General features: G+C 36.6%; 1 protein-coding gene and 1 pseudogene across 1 annotated transcript; one reads left to right on the top strand and one right to left on the bottom strand.

Moving 5' to 3' along the window:
• The first annotated feature begins 13,233 nt into the window (after positions 1 to 13,233).
• On the top strand, positions 13,234 to 15,849 carry LOC142161980 (uncharacterized). The gene is made up of 6 exons (XM_075218275.1): positions 13,234 to 13,270; positions 13,544 to 13,748; positions 13,911 to 14,468; positions 14,603 to 14,628; positions 14,723 to 15,213; positions 15,406 to 15,849. The coding sequence occupies exons 1-6, from the start codon at positions 13,234 to 13,236 to the stop codon at positions 15,847 to 15,849; spliced, it is 1,761 nt and encodes a 586-aa protein (XP_075074376.1).
• Positions 15,850 to 16,467: 618 nt separating this feature from the next.
• LOC142161981 (uncharacterized) overlaps positions 16,468 to 24,438 on the bottom strand; it is a 31,721-nt pseudogene continuing 23,750 nt past the window's right edge.

Genomic DNA, 24,438 nt, shown 5'->3' on the forward strand with positions numbered 1-24,438 from the left:
GTCTAGGGGATAGTTTACTGCAAGTTGTGTCGAAGGAAAAAAAACCTTCAATTAGGTTTTGTTTCATCACAAGTTTAGCTGATGCAACATATAAAGAAGGAAACGTGTTTTACTTCAATTTAAATTAGGCAAATTAAAAGGTAGCAAAATTTGTGAAGGTCTAGAACTGAAATAGGATCAAAACATATTGAGTTCTTAGTGTTTTATTTCAATGTAGGGAAGGCAAAAAATGAAAGAATAAAAAATATGTAGAGGTCTCGAACTGAAATAGTATAAAGACCTATTGTATTTAGAGTCCTTTCTGTATTGTACTCCTAATGTATACACATTTTTTTAATTTGCACCATATTATACCCTCTTATTTTCTAGTGCTATTTGTCCCCTAAGGCCCTTTTTTTTAAAAGCATCGGCAAAATTCATATTTGAACCATAATTAAGTGGATCAGAACTTTCATAACTTTAAACATTGAGGGTGTTTGAATCGACTTTTAAGCTAGTCAAACCAGCATTTAAACTCCTTTTAACTTATTTGATTATCTGGTAAAGACAAAAAGTAATTAAAACAAGTTAAAAGTACTTAAAATAAGCCAACGGCCATAAGTTGAGCAACCCTATCTTATTATTTTTGGGCTTAAAAACTACTTTAGTTTGATCAATAATTTTATCATTTTATTCATCATATATTTTTCTAATTCATTTAGTTTGGGAAATCATATATTTAAGGCTTCATTAGCTTAATTTGAGTAAAATGCTTGAGGTGTGTGAGTGAGACTTGTACGTACCAACAATAAGTGTCTATCTCGTTCTAAGGATAATAATTAAGATGTCTATCTAATAATCACACTAACTTGGAGTGCGTATCTATGTATACTGATTATTTTATCTCTTCTAATCAATATATAAATTATTTGTATTAGAATTAAATTTTTTGTTAGTATTAACCACTTTATATTGATAACGACATTAAGGATATTTTAGTTATTTTAACGAAAAAGTGTTTATCAGCACCTTTTTACCTAACAACAAAAGAACTTTTTTACAACTTTAACACTTCTATTGTTTGTAACTAGTCTCTTGTTAAGAATCTCAATCAATATGTACCTAAAGCATCTATAATCATATACTTTGATATGAAGTTAGACGAATTGTTAGAGCTTCTGACCAGATTTTGTGTGTGAAAACGAGTTAGTTCGTTTTTCTACTCTGAAAGTTTATACGGTGGCAACCCCTTGGGATGAAATTGACATCTGGATCATGGAACAATACAGACTGAAATGGCCGTAATATTGCAACATATCAGCTTCTTGGGATTATTCATTCAAAGTTTTGTGTTGCACAAGGAATGGTGAACTTATCAGATCCGGCTCAAAGCTATGATCAGTTCTGATTACATCTAGACCTATTCGACCCAACCCCGAAATTTAGAACGGCTGGGCTATTTAGACGGTAGACAGGGAGAGGGGGAGTCGTGTCCATTTTCTATCCCGGAACGAGCAGCAACATACAAAAAATGAAAAATACTAGAAAATAAGAGATTGATCCCGGTGAGTTTTCCTTTCTATTCCTATTTGGAAAAGGGAAAACATGTGATTTTACCGATGTTGTAACTAAAGTAATAGGTTAGGGGTCAAATAGTAGAAATAAGAGAATATAATAGAGATTTTTTCTTTCCTATACCATATATGAAACTTTATTACCAAATATGTGCATAGTTTCTAATTTATCCGCCATGTTCATACTTTTTCTACAATTATTATACCATTCATTAAATACTAATTATTAGTAGCTGAATCTTCCTAATTAGGCGCGCTACAAATCAGGAACAGAATATTCTAATTGATTTAGCGACCTTCAGATCAAATTTGAAACGGAAATCCTTTATCTTCAATTTAAAATCAAATTACATAGACTCTTTTCTGCAAAAACTCTGTTCTTCGATATTTTTCCTTAAACCACAAATCAAGCCCGACCATTATTCAATACTTAACCCAATTTATCAAAAATAGCGGAAAGAAATATCAATTAAACAAGATTAAAGTACTGAAGAATTTAACAAAATACACAATATAATCTCACTAGGACCCGGTGTCACGAATCTGAGCCTCTAGAATACAGAATATTATCCTAATACATGGTATATCCAAAGTCTGATAATGCGGAAATAAAGAGATAGGATAGGAGGGAGAAGATCAATGGTTGCGAACGCCGTGCAACTACCTCGATACTCCCAGAAGCTGGATCTGCTGATCAACTGGATCTACTGAGCCTGAGACTGCCCTGGATCTGCACACAAGGTGCAAGGAGTAAAGTGAGTACTCCGACCCAGTGAGTAATAAAAGTAACTACAGTCCGAAGATAAGAAAATCCAGTAAATACACAAAGTAAGCTAAAATCCAAGTATACAGCAACATATGGAACTGAGCAGCTAAACAACAGTATAAATAGAAATACATGAATGCAATGCAATGCATATGATGGTACATTCCAGTACCCACTGCGGCGTGCAGCCCGAGCCATCCATATTTATTTATCGTCGACGGCGCTCACTGGGGGTGTGTACAGACTCCGGAGGGGCTCCTACAGCCCAAGCGCAATATCTTGGTCAGTCATTGTTACCTGACCGGTCAGCCATTGTTACCTGACCAATTTATATCATACAGTGCCATTGTTACCACTGTTCAAGTATATCATCCAGTGTCATTGTTACCACTATTTCAAGTATATCACACAGTGTCATTGTTACCACTGTTTCAAGTATATCACACAGTGTCATTGTTACCACTGTTTCAAGTATATCACACAGTGTCATTGTTACCACTGTTTCAAGTCACTTTATAATCAGTCCAGAAAATAATATAATAAGCCCCTTGGGCATTTACAAAACAGAAGTTCCCAGCTCGGAATACATTTAAAAATATCATTTAAGTTTTCAACACTTAGAATTATGGCTGAGTTTGCAAAACAGCATTTAAAATCTTAGACTGAAACTAAACGATATGCAAATCATGCTAAGCAATAATATCAATCCTCGAAGGATTTTACAAATCGGCACAAGGCTCCAAACATGGCATCAAGCCCCGTAATATCAATGAAGTATGTGTATCAATCACCAATATAGTATAAACATCACACGGGATGGACCAAGTCACAATCCCCAATAGTATCTGACCCCGCACTCACCATGGAGTGCGTGTCACGCCTCAATATAGCGTTACGATGTGAAATTCCGGGGTTTCAAACCCTCAGAACAACATTTACATCTATTACTCACCTCAAGACGGCCAAAAGTCTACTCCGTGATGCCCTTTCCTTTCGAATCGACCTCCTCGCGCGTCGAATCTTGCCAAAACCACAAGAAATATATTACAATAGGCTAAGGGAATATAACTCAATCGAAAAGACTCGAAAAATATCGAAAATCACGAAATTTGCAAAACCCGAGCCCCGGGCTTACTTTTCGAAAAATTACGAAAGTCACATCACCGAATTCCTCGTCTCGCCACGAGTCCGTACATATAAAATTTACCAAAATCGGAGTTCAAATGACCCCTCAAATCTTCATTTTAGAATTTCAATCTCAAGCCCTAATTTCTTATAATTTGGCTATGTTTTCATAGATTTCAAGGATGATTCTTTAATAAAATCATGTATTTAACTCATAAAACTTACCTCCAATCGATCTCAGTTAAAACTCCCTTCAATCCCCGTCCAAAAGCTATCAAAATGACTGAAAATGGTGGAAAAATGACCCAAAATCGGATATAAACTCACTACCCAGATTTTTCGCAATTACTGTTCACCCGCGCGGTACTGTTCACGTGCGGGTTACTGTTTACTGCTGCTAAAAAAATGCACCAGCAGCCAATTTAAATTGCAGCACAACCATTTTTCACTAAAATGGCTCTAACTCCATCATACGAACTCGGAATTAGACGATTCTTGTTCTTATGAGTCACAAATAATAATACAAACACAACCCTTCAATCGAAACTCAATTCAGAGCTCATTTGCCCAGTGCGATATCCATTTCGCTCGTTAAATAATTACTCATGTTTCGCATCAAAAACCTAATCGCGACTTGATGAAATTAGACCAAAATTTTCAGATCAGTCCTATAATTCATTATCAAAATTTCGGAAGTCTCGGAATCAAATTTGGATCTCTAGAACTAAAAATGAACCTTTAGATCATTACATTTATGCTCAAAACGACAAAAATCTTCCAAAAACTCTTCCAAAATTTGTCCGAGCCTCATGGGATCCCAACAAAGTATACTAACAAGTCCCATATATGACACAAACTTAGTTGTTCCTTCGAATCACCAAAAACAACACAAAAATACTAAATTCACCACGGATTCAAGCCTATGAACTTTGAAACTTCAAATTTTCACATCCGATGTCGAAACACGTCAAAACTAGTCCGAATGATCTCAAATTTTGCAGACAAGTCCAAAATGACATAATGAAGCTACAACAACTCTCTGAATTCCATTCCGAGCCTCGGATCAAAATCTTACCTATCAACCGGAATTCGCCAAAATACTAACTTTGCCGATTCAAGCTTAATTCTACACCGGTCATCACAAAAATATTCCGGACACACTCCTAAGTCCCAAATCACCTAACAAAGTTATCCGAACCATAAAATTCACATTTCGAGCGCTCTAACACATAAGTCAATATCCGGTTGACTTTTCCAACTTAAGCTTCCTTAAAAGAGACTAAGTGTCTCAAACCTTACCAAAATCATTCAGGAATGACTTCAAATTTTGCACACAAGTCACATTCGACATTACGGACTTGCCCCAACTTTCGGAATCACATTCCGACCCCGATATCAAAATTTCCACTTCCGGTCGAATTTTCTCAAAAACCTTCAAATTTCTATATTTAGCCAAACGACTCCAAAATGACCTACGGACCTCCGAATTCACTTCCGATTGCGCTCCCAAATCCAGAATCACCATACGGAACTACTCCCAGTCTCGGAATTCCAAACGGACATCAATAACACTGAAATGCATTTTAAGCCAAACGATGCAATTTCTTCTAAAATGCTATCTTCCACAATAGGCGCCAAAATGCTCCCGGGTTATCCAAAACCCGATCCGGGCATACGCCCAAGTACGAAATCATCATACGAACCTGCTGGAACCTTCGAATCCTAATTCCGAGGTCTTTTACTCAAAATTCCAATCCTAGTTCATTTCTTCAATTTTAAGCTTTCAAAATGAGAATTTCCATTTAGATTTGACTCCAAACTTCCTGAATTTTAATTCTGACCATACACTCAAGTCAATATACCTGAGATGAAGCTGCTCATGGCCTCAAACTGCTGAATGACGCGCCGGAGCTCAAAACGACCGATCGGGTCGTTACAATCTCCCCCACTTAAACATACGTTCGTCCTCGAACGTGCTGAGAACTACACTAAAGTAGTCTGAAATCACTTGTTTAACACCTCATGCACCTTCCCGTTCTACCACCACTCAGTTGAGCACATTAGCTCGACAACTCTGTAGGTATACTCCCTTATTCAAGCAAATAAGCCATTAGGTTCAATTCCAACATCCTGAATTTCCTGCCAAAGCCTGTTTCCATCATACGACCACTATATCAATCTCCACACGCTGTACCCAACAGGGCTGCATAACTTTGCTGAATTCATACTTTGCATCACTTTACTCATAGGACCACAATAACATTCTTTAAACATAATAGTCGAAATTCCACAAATCTGATGCTCCCATTGCATCTCATGACCTACATAGGTCTTGCTCTAGTTTTTACAACACCGATACGACTGAAAAGATGTGCCGAAATTCATAATCAACTATTGAATCAACAATTCATTGGATCTATACTCCTGACAAGTTCCATTACCTTGTCTCAAACCAAAGAATGATCATTGCTCTATAATATACTTCATATAATCAGTTTGCACTGACCCCAAATCTAGTAACCTCGTCTTACCCAGTACAAACTGCTCAGGCAATAAGTCACCTCGGACATAATCAAAAATCCCACAAGACGCCACAATATGCCAGTGGGCTACCAATTTGAACGCGATACAAAAGGAAGGCGAACTCTGGGAGGAACTACTCAACTCACACACTAACATGGACTTCCTCAGAAAACAGGGAAACAGAACACATAAAAGCAAATATGGGCAATGAACTGAACATCACACTGTTGCGGCGCGCAACCCTATCCAAACAACATACCCATGGTGGCGTGCCACCCGATCCACATATAGGACTCACATAAGGAGATACACGTCGAGCTGAATAGCTCACCACATCCAAATACCGAATATTGGTCATAAACACACTAAGGTGCATAATGCCATTCCCAAGGAAACATATAGCGTTATAGGCTACAACTCAAGCACAACTGAGGTACGATACATGATCTAAGTCTCAAGAGCCATCCTGCTCATATAACATCATCGCTGAGCGGAGCCTCAACACATAAGGAATTTACCAAGCCGTCTCACAACTCATACATCACAATATATCTTTACATGAATTATCTGACCACGAAATAAGACCGCGACTATCCTTCCATAAAGAGCGCATTGCTGAAATAAACACAACTAGCCTGACGTAAGGCTCACTTCCACATTTAAATCTATCCCCCGACCTCAAGTCGATCCTGATTGTGCCAAGCTAGGCCAATAATATTTCACAGGTCTATAACCCAATAAGCAGAGTGCCCTCCAGGCATAAATTCTCAAATGGATGATATTACCAAAATCCTCATACTTGGTTTAAATTTCTAATTAATCAAGTGACTATATGTCACACTTATACAATCTTCCCGCGGGACAAGCTCCCACCATCTTCCGAAATGATTAACAGGCCTGCACATTCAAACTACCGGCTGCACTAACACTGAAAAGCGATCAGGAATCCCTAACCAGGATGCAAGGCCTTTCTCATAGAACACCGATCTCAGGTGATACTGACGCCAATACCCATCTTACTCAAAACACTGAAACTTCTTTCCTGCTCATCCGAGCTCTTGACATCACATTCATTGACCAAACTGCGACCTTGGTCCTTACTTCAAATTCCATACCACTCACTGCACCTCATGTGCCGATATACGATAGACACGATCTCCATCACAACTCTGGAACCGACGATAGGCTAGTACTTCATCACATAAGACCTTCCATTTAACTCACTTCAGGAGAACTATAGCAACATACAGGCGAATTCTCATAACCGTCGAATATGTCAATCTCTAAGTAGTGGTCCAAGCCGTCATAACCCCTTCCGGGATCCGCCTACTCATAACAGGCCCTAACAGAAGAATGATTCAGAATAACATCAATCACTACGGCCGACAAGCCTCACACGCACCGCCACAAATCACATGCATAACTCGATCACGCTGAACGAACCGATCACTGACACCAATATGCCAACTCAACTATGGCTAATCAATCTACTTCCTTCCAGTTTATCCTTGATTGCCTTAGAAATAATAATATCTCCCTTCAACACCTAACTTATTCCAACCGCACTCACCCTGAGTGACCTTAAATCATGAGACCATGCTGTCTCAAAAACCATGACCATTTCATGTCTCTCAATGCTACGCCGCAAGTCAAAACATCATAGAACATTCTGGGTCTTTCTTCATAAGCTGCTTCAAAAGCTTGACTCTTAACTGTACTTATAGACTCAGAATCATCAGGCACCACACATTGCCTCTTGAATTCACTAGGACCACTATTGAGAGCCACCCAGCTCTGACTTGGCCCTGAATGCAACCAACTCTACTGAATTTTATAACATATGAATACCATTTCGATAAAGCACCCAACGGAATCATTTCCCTCGAAGCATGCACCTATACGAGGCATAAATCATGAATCTTCCCTCAAGTCTAAATATGAGCCAATAAGGCTAACCATAGAATGCATCCAACAATTCATTTACTCAAATTACCACTCATGGTCCTTTTCCGTAGCTGCAATAACCCACCAATACACCAATAACCAGAATTCACGCAGGTAATAAACCGTGCAATCAGCTAATCAACAGCAAGCTCCCCAACTTGGCTCGAAGCCATAGATCACAACACATATACTCTATTGTTGTCGTAATATCATGGTGAGATTAAACTCACTCCATCATAAGCTCGTGGAAACACGAATCATCTGGAATTTTAACTCTTCTGCAATTCTTGCATTTACTCACACAACAGTTAAGCCCACTCTCTAGGCGACCAATTTTTTTTATTTTTTTTTTTTAAGTCCTAAATTTTTCAAAAATTTCGGCAGAGCCTCCTTTGTAATTGGTCCTATCCACCTGCCAGAGAATCACCAAAACCATCCTAACAACACATCCACAACTTGACAAAGCATCACAATGCATATCAATTACATAAATCTAAATTGATACATGGACATGCGTTGCACCTATTTGAATCATAACACATAGAAAATACCCTTCAACCCTCCATTATTGGGCTATTCAACCAAGTAGGAACATATTCTTTCTTTAATATTTTCGACCTTCAAGGTAGTCTCCTTGACTCAACGATTTCGTCATAATACATTTACGGAAGCGATCTCAGCTCCCAGACTTATCTAACTAGGAGACACGAAAAATATTCTTCACGCGCCCATAACTCGGGCTACTCAACAGATCGCAATAAGAAACGAATCACTTAACAGTTCATCTACTATCCAGTAGGCTTCTTCGCCACTACCAAGTCATACAAATACACCTCGCAACACTAACATACTCATCCCGTGGATATCCAACCGCCATTCCGGCTAACAAGGACAATAATGAACATATGAGTTCAAAACACTTGCTCACAAAATCAGCACCTCAGTGCTCAAGCCATTGGCAAAGATCTGGTCTCAAGTCCTCCAGACTGGTCTAACTTCAAACTCACAGAGATTACACCTCGCCCCTCGATCGGGGAATCAAAGCCATCGAGACACATCTGATACTGAGCGCCCGTTGGTGCATACGATCACGCGGAAGGAATTTCAAAAGTTTCTTTTCAAGCTGAATCAAGGACGCACGATAAGAATTCAAGAATGTGAAGTTTTCCTAAAGGTTCGGCAGCCTCTCGAGGATAAGTACAGACGTCTCCGTACCGATCCGCGAGACTCTACTAAACTGGCTCATGACTCGCGAGACCAAGTAACCTAGGCTCTGATACCAACTTGTCACGACCCAAATCCCGGTCGTGATGGCGCCCAGCACACTACTAGGCAAGCCCGACCATTATTCAACACTTAACCCAATTTATCCAAAATAGCGGAAAGAAATATCAATTAAGCAAGATTAAAGTACTGAAGAATTTAACAAAATACACAATATAATCTCACTAGGACCCGGTGTCACGAATCTGAGCCTCTAGAATACAGAATATCATCCTAATACATGGTATATCCAAAGTCTGATAATGCGGAAATAAAGAGATAGGATAGGAGGGAGAAGATCAATGGCTGCGAACGCCGTGCAACTACCTCGATACTCCCAGAAGCTGGATCTGCTGATCAACTGGATCTACTGAGCCTGAGACTGCCCTGGATCTGCACACAAGGTGCAAGGAGTAAAGTGAGTACTCCGACCCAGTGAGTAATAAAAGTAACTACAGTCCGAAGATAAAAAAATCCAGTAAATACACAAAGTAAGCTAAAATCCAAGTATACAGCAACATATGAAAAAGGGGAAATAAACAACAGTATAAATAGAAATACATGAATGCAATGCAATGCATATGATGGTACATTCCAGTACCCACTGCGGCGTGCAGCTCGAGCCATCCATATTTATTTATCGTCGACGGCGCTCACTGGGGGTGTGTACAGACTCTGGAGGGGCTCCTACAGTCCAAGCGCAATATCTTGGTCAGTCATTGTTACTTGACCGGTCAGCCATTGTTACCTGACCAATTTATATCATACAGTGCCATTGTTACCACTGTTCAAGTATATCATCCAGTGTCATTGTTACCACTATTTCAAGTATATCACACAGTGTCATTGTTACCACTATTTCAAGTATATCACACAGTGTCATTGTTACCACTGTTTCAAGTCACTTTATAATCAGTCCAGAAAATAATATAATAAGCCCCTTGGGCATTTACAAAACAGAAGTTTCCAGCCCGGAATACATTTAAAAATATCATTTAAGTTTTCAACACTTAGAATTATGGCTGAGTTTGCAAAACAACATTTAAAACCTTGGACTGAAATTAAACGATATGCAAATCATGCTAAGCAGTAATATCAATCCTCGAAGGATTTTACAAATTGGCACAAGGCCCCAAACATGGCATCAAGCCCCGTAATATCAATGAAGTATGTGTATCAATCACCAATAGAGTATAAACATCACACGGGATGGACCAAGTCACAATCCCCAATAGTATCCGACCCCGCACTCGCCATGGAGTGCGTGTCACGCCTCAATATAGCGTTACGATGTGAAAGTCCGGGGTTTCAAACCCTCAAAACAGCATTTACATCTATTACTCACCTCAAGACGGCCAAAAGTCTACTCCGCGATGCCCTTTCCTTTCGAATCGACCTCCTCGCGCGTCGAATCTTGCCAAAACCACAAGAAATATATTACAATAGGCTAAGGGAATATAACTCAATCGAAAAGACTCGAAAAATATCGAAAATCACGAAATTTGCAAAATCCGAGCCCCGGGCCCACTTTTCGAAAAATTACGAAAGTCACATCACCGGATTCCTTGTCTCACCACGAGTCCGTACATATAAAATTTACCAAAATCGGAGTTCAAATGACCCCTCAAATCTTCATTTTAGAATTTCAATCTCAAGCCCTAATTTCTTATAATTTGGCTATGTTTTCATGGATTTCAAGGATGATTCTTCAATAAAATCATGTATTTAACTCATAAAACTTACCTCCAATCGATCTCAGTTAAAACTCCCTTCAATCCCCGTCCAAAAGCTCTCAAAATGACTGAAAATGGTGGAAAAATGACCCAAAATCGGATATAAACTCACTACCCAGATTTTTCGCAATTACTGTTCACCCGCGCGGTACTGTTCACGCGCGGGTTACTGTTTACTGCTGCTAAAAAAATGCACCAGCAGCCAATTTAAATTGCAGCACAGCCATTTTTCACTAAAATGGCTCTAACTCCATCATACGAACTCGGAATTAGACGATTCTTGTTCCTATGAGTCACAAATAATAATACGAACACAACCCTTCAATTGAAACTCAATTCGGAGCTCATTTGCCCAGTGCGATATCCATTTCGCTCGTTAAACAATTACTCATGTTTCACGTCAAAAACCTAATCGCGACTTGATGAAATTAGACCAAAATTTCCAGATCAGTCCTATAATTCATTATCAAAATTCTGGAAGTCTCAAAATCAAATTTGGATCTCTAGAACTAAAAATGAACCTTTAGATCATTACATTTATGCTCAAAACGACAAAAATCTTCCAAAAACTCTTCCAAAATTTGTCCGAGCCTCATGGGATCCCAACAAAGTATACTAACAAGTCCCATAATATGACACAAACTTAGTTGTTCCTTCGAATCACCAAAAACAACACAAAAATACTAAATTCACCACGGATTCAAGCCTATGAACTTTGAAACTTCAAATTTTCACATCCGATGTCGAAACACGTCAAAACTAGTCCGAATGATCTCAAATTTTGCAGACAAGTCCAAAATGACATAACGAAGCTACAACAACTCTCTGAATTCCATTCCGAGCCTCAGATCAAAATCTTACCTATCAACCGGAATTCGCCAAAATACTAACTTTGCCGATTCAAGCTTAATTCTACACCGGTCATCACAAAAATATTCCGGACACACTCCTAAGTCCCAAATCACCTAACAAAGCTATCCGAACTATAAAATTCGCATTTCGAGCGCTCTAACACATAAGTCAATATCCGGTTGACTTTTCCAATTTAAGCTTCCTTAAAAGAGGCTAAGTGTCTCAAACCTTACCAAAATCATTCAGGAATGACTTTAAATTTTGCACACAAGTCACATTCGACATTATGGACTTGCCCTAACTTTTGGAATCGCATTCCGACCCCGATATCAAAATTTCCACTTCCGGTCGAATTTTCTCAAAAACCTTCAAATTTCTATATTTAGCCAAACGACTCCAAAATGACCTACGGACCTCCGAATTCACTTCCGATTGCGCTCCCAAATCCAGAATCACCATACGGAACCACTCCCAGTCTCAGAATCCCAAACGGACATCAATAACACTGAAATGCATTTTAAGCCAAACGATGCAATTTCTTCTAAAATGCTATCTTCCACAATAGGCGCCAAAACGCTCCCGGGTTATCCAAAACCCGATCCGGGCATACGCCCAAGTACGAAATCATCATACGAACCTGCTGGAACCTTCGGATCCCAATTCCGAGGTCTTTTACTCAAAATTCCAATCCTAGTTTATTTCTTCAATTTTAAGCTTTCAAAATGAGAATTTCCATTTAGATTTGACTCCAAACTTCCTGAATTTTAATTCTGACCATACACTCAAGTCAATATACCTGAGATGAAGCTGCTCATGGCCTCAAACTGCTGAATGACGCGCCGGAGCTCAAAACGACCGATCGGGTCGTTACACTTTTTCTGCAAAAACTCTGTTCTTCGATATTTTCCCTTAAGCCACAAATCCAAAAAAGACAAAATCGTCAACAAATTCGAATGAAATTGTAGAAATTAGTTCTGCAAAAGCTCAGTTCGTCGACTTTTTTCCTCAATCCACTAATCAAAGAAGCGACAAAATATTTAACAAATTCAAGTCAAATTGTAGAAATCAATTCTGCCGATTCTTTGTTCTTCGTCTTTTTTTCTTAATCCAAAAAATCAAAAAAATGACAAAATATTGAACAATACCTCAGCAACGACACGCAATCATGTCCAAAATCTCAATCATGCTACAATTAAATGGGAATTGAGATAGCTATGGCAGTATTAGAGATTTTCAAGTTGATGGCATTGTGCTCGATGAGGATGCAAGTTACAGTATGTTGATTTCTACAATTGCAGAGCAATTAATGATTGATACTTCGGAAAAAAATTGTAGAAATCAAATACATTGTGAATGAGAATTATCCTCCAATGGAGATTAGGAACAATATGGGGTTTGTGTGTATATGGAGACAAAAAAGGAGAATAAAAACTTAGGATCGTATCCGTTACTTATAAGTGTACGAGATTTCAATATGGATTTGACTATTACAAATGAGAACACAAGTGTAGGTTTGTTATGTTTCAAATTCTATGGAAGTCTGATTTTACGGTAATATCTATAATATTCCTACATTTATCTACAAATAAACTACACATCAGTTTTAGGATGTATAAAGCAATATTATTTTCATGATTATCTACAAAAGTACTACATTTGTACTACAATTAAACTACAATCTATGTTGAAAAAATGTTGACTAGAAAATTTTCTCTTCATCTACAATTTATCTACAAAAATTCTACAAAATTGTAACGACACTGTTTATCTTTATTTTCATGCAGGCTCGTCTGGGACAATACAGTTACTTGATATGCCAGCCTCTCCCGTCATAGAGGAATATCAAAGTGAAATAATAACTGAAGGTACACAAAGTATTATCGAAGAAGGACAAGTGTATCAAGACAAGCAAACAATTGCAACTGCAATGAAGCACTATTCTATCATGCACAAGTTCCAATTCAGGGTTAAAAGATCTAACCACAGAAGGTATGAAGATATTAATGGTGAAAAGATCATTATAAACAGTATTTTCCTTGTGATATGTAGATGAAAAGTAGTTATATTGTATAGTGTGTTACTTTATGTTAAAACATTCCTTTTGTTACATCTACATTGATAACATGTATTATAAATATTTTTTTTTTGTAGCTACTGGCTTATATGCGTTGGAGAAAACTGTAATTGGCACTTCAAGGCAACATCAATTAATGATTCTGCAATGTTCAAGATCAGGAGTTTCAACAGACAACACACATGCACCTTAATGGATGATACATTCATACAGCGCAAATGCACTGCAGTTGTAGTTGGTAGCATGGTCATGCCAAAGTATTGTGATCCTAAGATAGTTTACACACCAAAGGACATACAAACTGACATGTTGTCCCAATACAAAGTGGACCTAAGCTACATGCAAGTATGGAGAGAAAAGGAAAAGGCTTTACAGTTTTTGAGAGGTCATCTGGCTGACTCCTACAATAAATTACCAAAATATTTTTATATTCTTGAGAAGACGTATCCTGGTTCAGTTGTTAAATTGAAGAAGACAATAGATGAATACTTCTTATATGCATTTGTTGCTCTTTGTACATCAATAAGTGGTTGGGAATATTGTAGACCAGTAGTAGTGGTTGATGGGACATTCTTAAAGACAGCCTACAAGGGGATTATGTTGACAGCAAGCACAATGGATGCAGCAGGTAGCAGGTAAAATTATAGTTATTTTGTAGGCAGTTTATAAATTGTAGATACTTTGTAGATATATTGTAGTTTATATGTATTTGTGTTTTTATATGCATTTTCAAAGATGCCAGTTATTTATTTTTTTACTAATAATGTAGGTACAATATTGCTTTTGGCATATGCTGTGGTTGATTCGGAAAACGATGCATCGTGGAAGTGATTTTTTGAGCAATTCACGCAAGCATATGGTGAAAGAACTTCAATGTGTGTTGTTTCAGATAGGAATGAGAGTATCCTGAAGGAAACATCAATTGTCTATCCGGACGTGCCACACTACTCTTGCATGTGGCATATTTGGACAAATATAAGGGCAAAGTTCAAGAAGGGTCATCAACAATTAAATGAATTGTACTTTGCTACTGCAGGGTCATACACTCTGGATGAATTTAATGAAAGGATGTCGAAGATTGAAGATATAGACCCGCGTGTTAAATCATACCTCTATGATATTGGCTATTATAGATGGTCAAGAGTACATGCAACGGTGAATAGAACCTGGACTATGACATCAAAAATTGCAGAGTTGTTAAATGCTGTAACAAAAGATGCAAGAGAGCTGCCAATATTTGACCTATTAGAGTATATGAGGACACTTCTTGAACGTTGGACGAAAGAGAATTTATTGAAGGCAAAGGGTACTTTCACATTCCTTGGGTACAAATTCAACAAAGAATTGGAGAAAAACAGTACATTATCTCAGAAACTTAGGGTAAGATCTGTTTATTTGGTGCAGAAAAATAATATTTTAATATACAGTGTTTCCAGATTGTAGATAAATTGTAGACATATTGTAGTTAATTTGTAGATTGTAGATAATTTGTAGATAAATTATAGATAAGTTGTAGATAATTTATTTTTATGATTGTAAATATTTTTCTTTCTGTTTGTTATGTAATTGTAGGTGAGGGCTTCAACAGATCATAGTCATACTGTGATAGATGGTGTGAAGCGGTACATTGTGTGTCTTGAAAGCAAGAAATGTAGTTGTGGCCAGTTCCAACTTGATGAACTTCCATGTGCGCATGCTTTGGCAGCTTTAAGGCACAGGAATGAAACTTATGAAAACTATTGCTCTCCGTATTACACAAAGGAGAGCCTACTGCGTACATATAAAATATCAGTAAATTCCCTTCCTGATGAAAGAAAATGGAATATGCCACAATATATATCTGATGAAGTAGTAAATCCACCTGCGGGAGAGAAAAGGCAGCCAGGAAGACCTCAAAAGGAAAGATACAAAAGATATGATGAACTAAAGTCAAAGAAGTACAAGGTGTCATGTGGCAACTGTGAAGGTGAAGAGCATAACAAAAGATCTTGCCATAATGCACCCAAAAAGAAATAAATATCATGTAGTTAGAATAGTATTTCAAAATAATTGTTAGTGTGTTCAAGTTAACAGAATTTTGTGTGTAATCGTTTAAATTTTTAAATATCATAATGTAGTTAACTTCAATTTGTTTCTGTGTTTGTTAACATGTTTTTCTGTATTGTGTCAAGCATCTACCTCCATTTTTGACATTTTGTACATAGCAGTTAATATTTATTATCTACAATATAACTACAAGTTAAAAAAAATAATTTAACTTGAACTGATAGTTATATACAGAAATTAAATACAACTGGAGGTATTCCGTACAAATTATATACATATTCAACTATAAAATTATATACAATCTCAACATTCAGTGTTTCTAGATTGTAGATAATTTGAAGTTTTTTTGTAGATAATTTGTATTCTAACAACATAATAACTACGTTTAAGATAATGAAGAACAAGTGCTGTAAATATTAAACAACTGGAGATAAAACCACCAAGTTATTTTCAAGCGAACTACTAAACTGGATAGAAATTAACAAAACAAAAGGTCTGCTACAATAAAAATACAAATGAATTGTTCAGAAAGTTGTGTACTATACTTCTCCTACAAACTAGCATCAACTAAATTACATATACATGACACTACTTCTTCTTTCTCTGGACTCTTATTTTCTCATTCAATGCAAGTGCACCCTTCCTCCTTGCTAGTCTGCCTGTAACCTCACTTTTACTGATTGACCCATCTTCCTGCTTCTTTGTAGCATAGTCCCATAAGAGCACTCCATAACGTCTACGATGTTGGTCAATATCAGAAAGGTCTTCTGCGGGAATTGACAAATCTCCAAGGCTAACATACTCCGTAAAGGCAACAACAAATACACCATAATCGCTGCAGAATACAATTTTTTTAAAATATTTACCAAATGATTAGAAATAAAAAAAGAATTAAATACATAGAAAGAGAGAATATATTTTTTACAGTGACCCTTCTTTTTGCTGTGGAATCTCTGCAACGATCCACTGAATGTTAAGAGGGTCGGTAACAGGTTTCTCGATGTATGCCTTTGTATTCTTGAAGTTAATGTCCTTACGCTTCCCATAGAAACCAGTGTATGACAAATACAAAGGGATAATAATAAAAAATTTTTCGACACAGGATTCAACAACATGATGGTTGTGTGAAGAGACAATGGAATCATACGCATAAAGTTGTCTGTCTGCAATGTCGAAAACGACCAACACCCAATGAAATTTTTCTACAATATTGACGGGCATGATGACATAGTCAACTTCATCCCATGCAACATTGGCAAGTACTCTATACCCCAAAATATATTCTGCAACACCATCTTGGGGTTTAACAACTGAATACTTCTCTTATGGAGATGAATTTATGAGCTTTTCATAAATTTGTTCTATCTTGGTCTTGAACAAACAATCTGTTGTTACCTGGTCTTGTTATTGGGGCCATACTTGCCTCTTTTCCTCAAGTAATACATTAAAACATTAATGTGCTGCAACCAAAAATAGTTGGCATATAAACAGCAAGTCAACTTCAAATAATCTACATAAAACTACATTACAACTACAATTAACTATAAAACAGAAACAAAAAATCTACAATGATGTCTAAAAACATCTCTACAATTTAAACTACAAAGTCAACTTCAAATAATCTAAAAATAACTACAATTTATCTACAGTTACTGGGCAAACATGTAACATAACATCTACAATCATGTCTACATTATATCTATATTTTAGACTACAATTAATCTTGTAATATTCTACATAAACTACAAAATAACTACAATTATACTACAAACAGGAAATACAACAACAAACTATTTTGTCCACAAAATACATATAGAATTTATACTATAAATAATCTTCAAATATGATACATAATCTGAAACCTAAATATAATTACACTACATACAAGAAAGACAACATTTACAATCATGTCTACATCATATCTACAATTTATACTACAAGTCATCTTCATATATTATAGATATCTATAACATAATACAATTAAACTACAAAAGAGGAGACAAAATATCTACAAATCATATCTTGGGAATAGACTCCTTGATACTTACCGAGTCATTGAGGACTTGTTCGGGGTGAGCCAGGGAAAAGAATCATTCCTTCTTATCAACCTTTTCCACTCCAAGGTCTAACCAAGGCTTAATTTGGTTATCCTTTATGGAAAACGGAGCCTTCCTCCTGTAACAACAAATAAATGTCAAAAAAAATTGTAGATTGAATTAGATATGTAAAAGATAAATGCTGAAATGCAAGTGTCAAATTATGCATTCATACCTCTTTGAACCTTTGTCGCTACAGTGGTATAACCACTTGTTGAAGTTTTCTAAAACCTCCGGATCTACATATTCACCAATAACAGTAGTAAAAGGGTGCTTGAGGTAGAAAATTTTAGGTCCAACCGAGCTACTGCCCCCAGAACTGTATAGAGCGATAAATGGTGATCGGGCATGCTGTCCCGGATGCCTTGTTCTCCCCGGATGCATAGGTGTTGCATCATCTTGTATAGGCTCGCCAAACTTAACCAACTGGGATAAGTTGTCAGGCAACTCAAAATTATCTAGTGTGACCCTATTCTTCTCAACTCCTGATCCTTCTGAATCACCTAGATCCACATATTGTGCATGTGCACCTTTATTGTCATGACCTATTCCTCATACTGAATCACCTATTCCTCAATGACCTGTTCTGTCTGAGCTGCTACTGTCACTCCGTGAATTGGGGACTGTGCATTGATATATTCCATCACTGTAACACAATTCATATCTTACTTAACAAGAATGTTAAAATTTATAAACAACAAGAAAATATCTCCGAATGACAGTATGATACCTGCTTTGTCTTCATCAGTTGCAACTTGAAAATGTGTATATAAATTACCATGTGATGGAAGATTTTCTTGACCAACTGCACCTTCAACATGTTCTGTTTTATAATTAAAAATGGTAAATAATACTGGAAAATGGTGGCTTGAAAGTTGTAGCATATGTGTAGCAAAATTGTAGATATTTTGTGGATAAGTGTACATATGTTGTATATACACTGAACAACTTGTAGATACTTTGTAGGTATTTTGTAGATACCTGTTTTGCTAGTGCTTTCCTGCACTTGTTCCCCAATATTGAACTAAAAATGCTGATTGTTCAAGTCTTTTTGTTGGTCATTGTTTTTTGTTGAACTGCAAGCAAACTGAATGTTTTATGTTAGTTTGTATATATTTTTTCATATGTCTAAATTATTTTGCTATAAAAGTAAAAGTCAGATCTTACCTTTGCATCATCTTGCACATTTCTACTGTTTATCATTTGCAAAACAGTCTGCACAGAATCATTTATAAACCCTCGAAGGCTATCGAGTTCTACAAAGACAGCTTTACTAAAATCTTCAAGCTTTCTATCAACCTACAAGTTACAATATAGTAAGTTGTTAACTTCATAATATGTCCTAACATACAATGCAAAACATATGCAATTATGTAAAGATATATATCAGAATTTAAAAATTTGTAGATATTTGGTAGACAGTTTATGAAATGTAGATATATAGATAAATTGTAGTTTATATGTATTACCTGTTCAATTCCTTTTTCTAATTTTCTGATCTTCTTAGCAATAGACTCCTTGTCCTCTTCTCCATTTGTTTGTTTGGGTTCCAATGTAGGAGGATCAACATTGGGAACCTCAAATGTTTGTTCACCTTCTTGAACTTTTTACTCAATTTTGTCGGGCAAAATCAGCACTGCAATCTCTTCTCCAGATTCAACTATGTTGGTAAACTGAATGAGGAAAAATAAATTAGTTTGATCAAGGCAGAAAATGTAGAATACTTGTAGATATTTTGAAGGTAAATGTCTAATCATAAAAAAGAAACTATACCTTTTTCCACTCAGGCTTTATCATCTTCTCTTCAAAGGCAGCTAACCAAATCTGCCCCTTACTAGCTGACCATCTTAGTATGCGAGGTATTGAGTTAGAATACCTCGTAGTTAGATCAGTGCTGACAGTAGAGCAACACTCATAAAGCCATACTTGCAATGCTAGTGAGCATCCCCCTATGAGATAAGAATGTACATACGGATTTAGTCTGTGCCTAACAGATTCCATCATCTGGGTGAAAGATTTAATATCCCATGGGTATGACTCATATTACCCAGATTCTACCAAATAGAATCTAAAGTGATCTACAAAAGAAACATGATCTTTGTCCGAAGGACAACTAAAAGATAAAGGATGCACAACTTCACCGCATCCTCATCGTTTACCCAGGATCTAGTGGTTACTATCTGTTTCAAATAAGACTTCTCCACTCTTAATTTGTTAGGAAAATAACTGCTCATTATTTTGCTAACATAAGTGGGAGTATAACCAAAATCAATAACCTGGGTAATACATCTTAGACCAGTAATTAATGCAAACTCACTCAATCCAAAATTTAATGTTTCACCCTTTAACTATACAGAAAAATATGATGCATTAAATTTGGTCAATTCATACTTCATCAGAAAATGAATGGCTTGGTTTTGCATGCATATGGTGGGAAGAGACAGTAAGTATCCAAAACACGTCTTTTTGAAAAGATTCAACTCATTTAAGGATAGAAGCTCTTTAATCTGTCTAGGAATGCTAGGATTTCACAAAGTGTGGAATCTAAGCACCTCATAATCAACATTATGTGGGACAAAAAACTGTCCATTCTGCACAAATAATAAATTAATTTACATTAATAAAATGCATAAAAAGGATACATTCATCTATATTTTATCTACAACATAACTACAAATGATTACATAATATCTACAATTTAAAGCATTTTCTACAAAAAGGCAGCAACAAAGATAACTACAATTCTGCTTCAAATAGTACAAGTTACCTAACAGTATAACTACAAAAAAACTACAAAATATCTAAAACTATAAAGGCAGAACATCACAACTACAAATAATCTTCAAAATTAAGACAATTACTCTATACGTGTCTCACACACGTATAACACAGATTTTACCATCCTAAACCAAACTAAAAAATTAGAAACGAAACTAATAAATGTTTACCTTCGCCAATGATTGGTTCTGAACAATTTTAGGGTATTTTTTTGAATGTTTCTTCATTTTTGGATTTTTCGAACCAGGAGACACCTTTGCTTTCTTTCCTGTTCGAAGATTAGGGACCTCTTCTACAAAGTCGTCGTCTACCGAAATCTCTTTTCCTTTTCATTTGACTTGTTTGCCTGGTGTAGAAGTTTCTCCAGCATCTACATCATGTTTTTGTTTGGTTCTCATCTCGGCTCTGATTTATCGGGGAGAGGAACTATGAGTAGTCTCTGCAATTGCATGTGGAGATTTACCTTGCTTTTTGGGTGATTTTGGGGATAACACACCCAAATCAAATGAGGGTATATCAGCTACTACTAATTTTTTAGGACTTTGTTTTGAAGCTTTGTTGTTCTTTATTGATGAACTTCAACTGGAGTAAAATGAGGAACCAATTTTGTTGAAGAATTTCTTTAATATTTTGTGAATTTAGAGGGAGAATTTGGTTTGAGAAGATGGAAAATGGTAAAAAGAATGTGGGTATGGGTAAAACGTGGGTGAGGCTGAGGGATTAGGAGAGAGAAACGTGGGATGAATGGGGATACTGAGATATATAGATTCCTTTAATTAAGGAGTGAAAAACGTACAATTAATTATACCCTTAATTAATTATGGTATAAAATTGGTAATTTGGTACACTAAGTGTAATTAAGTCAAACCTTAAACATTGAGGGTAATAAGGTTTCCTATGTCGCATAGGAATGTAAAAAATCCAATATAATATGGAGAAAATAAAAAAAGTATGTATATTATGGGAGTACATGAAACACAAAAAAAACTCAAATAATCGGTCTTGAATCCTACTCCAATTCTAGGTTTTTTTCCTGTCCTATTTCAGTTCTAAACCTTCATGATTGTTTTTCTTCTTTGCCTTTTCTACATTGAAATAGAACACCTTTACTTTTTTATAATTTACATCAAATTAAAACATAATACAAAACCTTTTTGCATGGACCTCGAGATGAATCTATCACGCCCCAAACTAGGGGAGGCACGACTGGCACTCGATACCGTATTCGATCGAGTTAGCCACTAAATATACTAGCTAACTAAACTGGGGACCAACAGATCGGGTAGCACAACATCTGAAATACTAAGCCTGGACCATTATGGTCATGACCTAAATAACAATAAGCCATATAAACAAAGGTAGACGAGCCAAAATAATAAAATACTAGCTGGCCGACAAGGTCGCTATTGGAGACATACATGCTTACACACATATATATACATGCCAAGCCTATGGGCTGGAGACTGAAAGCTGCAAAAAGAAACCCAGAATATTGTGTCTACAATAGCCTCTAAGAGTGTCATAAGCACTGTCGGGACAAGGCCCCGACTATACCCAAATTGTACAACAAAAGTAACCATCCTATGAAAGCTCCAGGAAGAGGTGGAGCTTACCAACTCACAGCTGAACCCCGAAATCCTAGCGGAAGGGTCGATCAGAGTCCCTACCTGGACCTGCACGCACGAAGCAAAAATGAAGTGTCCCCGGGCAATGGGACATCAATACGAATAAAATGTACTAGTATGTAAGGCAGAAAGTAGAATCATACATAGCTGATGAAAAAAAAAAGCAATAGAGATACCACCTGACACTGAAACTCTGATAGCCTCCATGGCTGATATCTGACCTCATAGTAATCAAATATGCATGGTATGCTCGTGTAGTCGTATGTCGTGAATACATATATATTGATGTAAATGCATGACATACCCAACCAAATGCTAGCAATGGAGGTCTCTCCCGGTAGCTAACCGGTATCATATTGCCAATTTGTGGCCATCTGTACAATATATATAGTTTTTCGAGCAAATAGGCCTTTTACCTCCGATTATAACTCGAAGTCCATGCATAATATGCCATGTATGATATGAACTTTGAATGCACATAATAGGCCATAACAAGAACTTAGCCAATCTTGGCTCATTGGTACTTTTATTCTCATAATCTCACAATCACCTTCGTATCACATACAATTGTCTCGTGGAACCTTATATGTTTTTTTCTTTGAATAAGCTTGAAAACTTAAATCGACTTTTAGAAAGATAATTTAACTCTAAAGATGTTCGTAAAAAGCTTAAGGTGCTTTACTTAGTCCTTATACCTGATTTCTTAATATTTAGTAAAAGAAAGTATTTCAAAAATCAAGTGTTTTAGTAGTTTAAACATAAAAATTATATTTGAGATTTTTGGAAATCGACGTGTCACTTTAGAGATTTTAAAATATACTTTAACAAGGAAGAAGGACTGATCGCAAATACTAAATGCCTTTCTTTTTTTAGTCACACAACCCAAAGACGAATAAGAATTCGTATATATAAACATATAGTTAAGAAAGCCGACAAAATGACATATATAGATGTCGAATACCTTATTTAACCGAATGAGTGGAATATCAACCTAATAGCATCATGAAAATACTTTAGCTACGATCCCAATACCTTTCACAGAAGGTCTTTCTAGCAATAGAATAGTAAAATATCACATTTGACGTCTTAGGAATTTCCCAGAATTCGTGATAAAAGGAAGGACAAAGCGTAGCCTTAACATACCTTTCCAACGAACGTGCGAATGCATGTAGTTCCTTCACAAAAGTTGTTCCTTACGTCCTAAGCTTCGCAAACACTATACATATGCAGCTTATACGCACCTATAAACAGTTCATAATTGAGTTTAAATCGGCAGATTTGCCATATGACCCTAACTTGTCGAAACGCCCATATAACTTTGTAAAAACTATCATAAAAGAGTCCCAAGATGATTACCTTGGCAAATCAAGTACAAATCCTGAAGAACCAGAAAGAACAACAAATTCCTATCTTCCAAGAATAGCTCCAAACACAACTAATAAAAGGGGAAACGATTGCAAAGCGTAGAGATTACGTTTCTAGGCACGGGGGCAAACTTTAACGATAGAAATCGTTAAAAACGAACCTTAATCACTTAAGAACACTATGGAGCCTTCTCTTCAACTTGCTCACTGTTTTGGGACTAAAATAAAATGTTTTGAGGTCTTAAAAGTCGAATTTGCCGACTTATACCACTTGTTTGACCCGACCCGGTTCGCGACCCAGTTTTAGCCTGGACAGTGCGTGGTAAAATAGTCATAACCTTTTACTCCAATGTCGGTTTGATGTGATGTTTTTTTGTTGCGAACTATACTTATAGACCTTCGATTCGGTAGGTTGTGGGTCCCATAAATTGTCACGACCCCAACCCCGGCCGTGATGGCGCCCAACACAATGCTAGGCAAGCCCGACCAACTAACATCTCACAATCTCTTTCTTTATAATTCAATACCAATTTTCGGGATTTAATACCAATTTAATATAAATAAAAGTATGAATATAACAGATGAAATGTGCGGAAACCATAATCACGAAAAATCTCAATAAAACAGCCCACTGATCCGGTGTCACAAGTCTGAGCCTCTAATACAAGGTTTCAACAATCTAATACAGAAATAAGT

This window comes from Nicotiana tabacum, chromosome 7, assembly GCF_000715075.1.
Source record: "Nicotiana tabacum cultivar K326 chromosome 7, ASM71507v2, whole genome shotgun sequence".
Lineage (NCBI taxonomy): Eukaryota > Viridiplantae > Streptophyta > Magnoliopsida > Solanales > Solanaceae > Nicotiana > Nicotiana tabacum.

Excerpts from the sequence above, each read along its gene's own strand:
- LOC142161980 (XM_075218275.1), top strand. The coding sequence starts at position 13,234 with ATGGATTTGACTATTACAAATGAGAACACAAGTGTAG. Across the intron at positions 13,271-13,543 it reads AAATGAGAACACAAGTGTAG|GCTCGTCTGGGACAATACAG; the intron begins GTTTGTTATGTT and ends ATTTTCATGCAG. Across the intron at positions 14,629-14,722 it reads TATTGCTTTTGGCATATGCT|ATAGGAATGAGAGTATCCTG; the intron begins GTGGTTGATTCG and ends GTGTTGTTTCAG.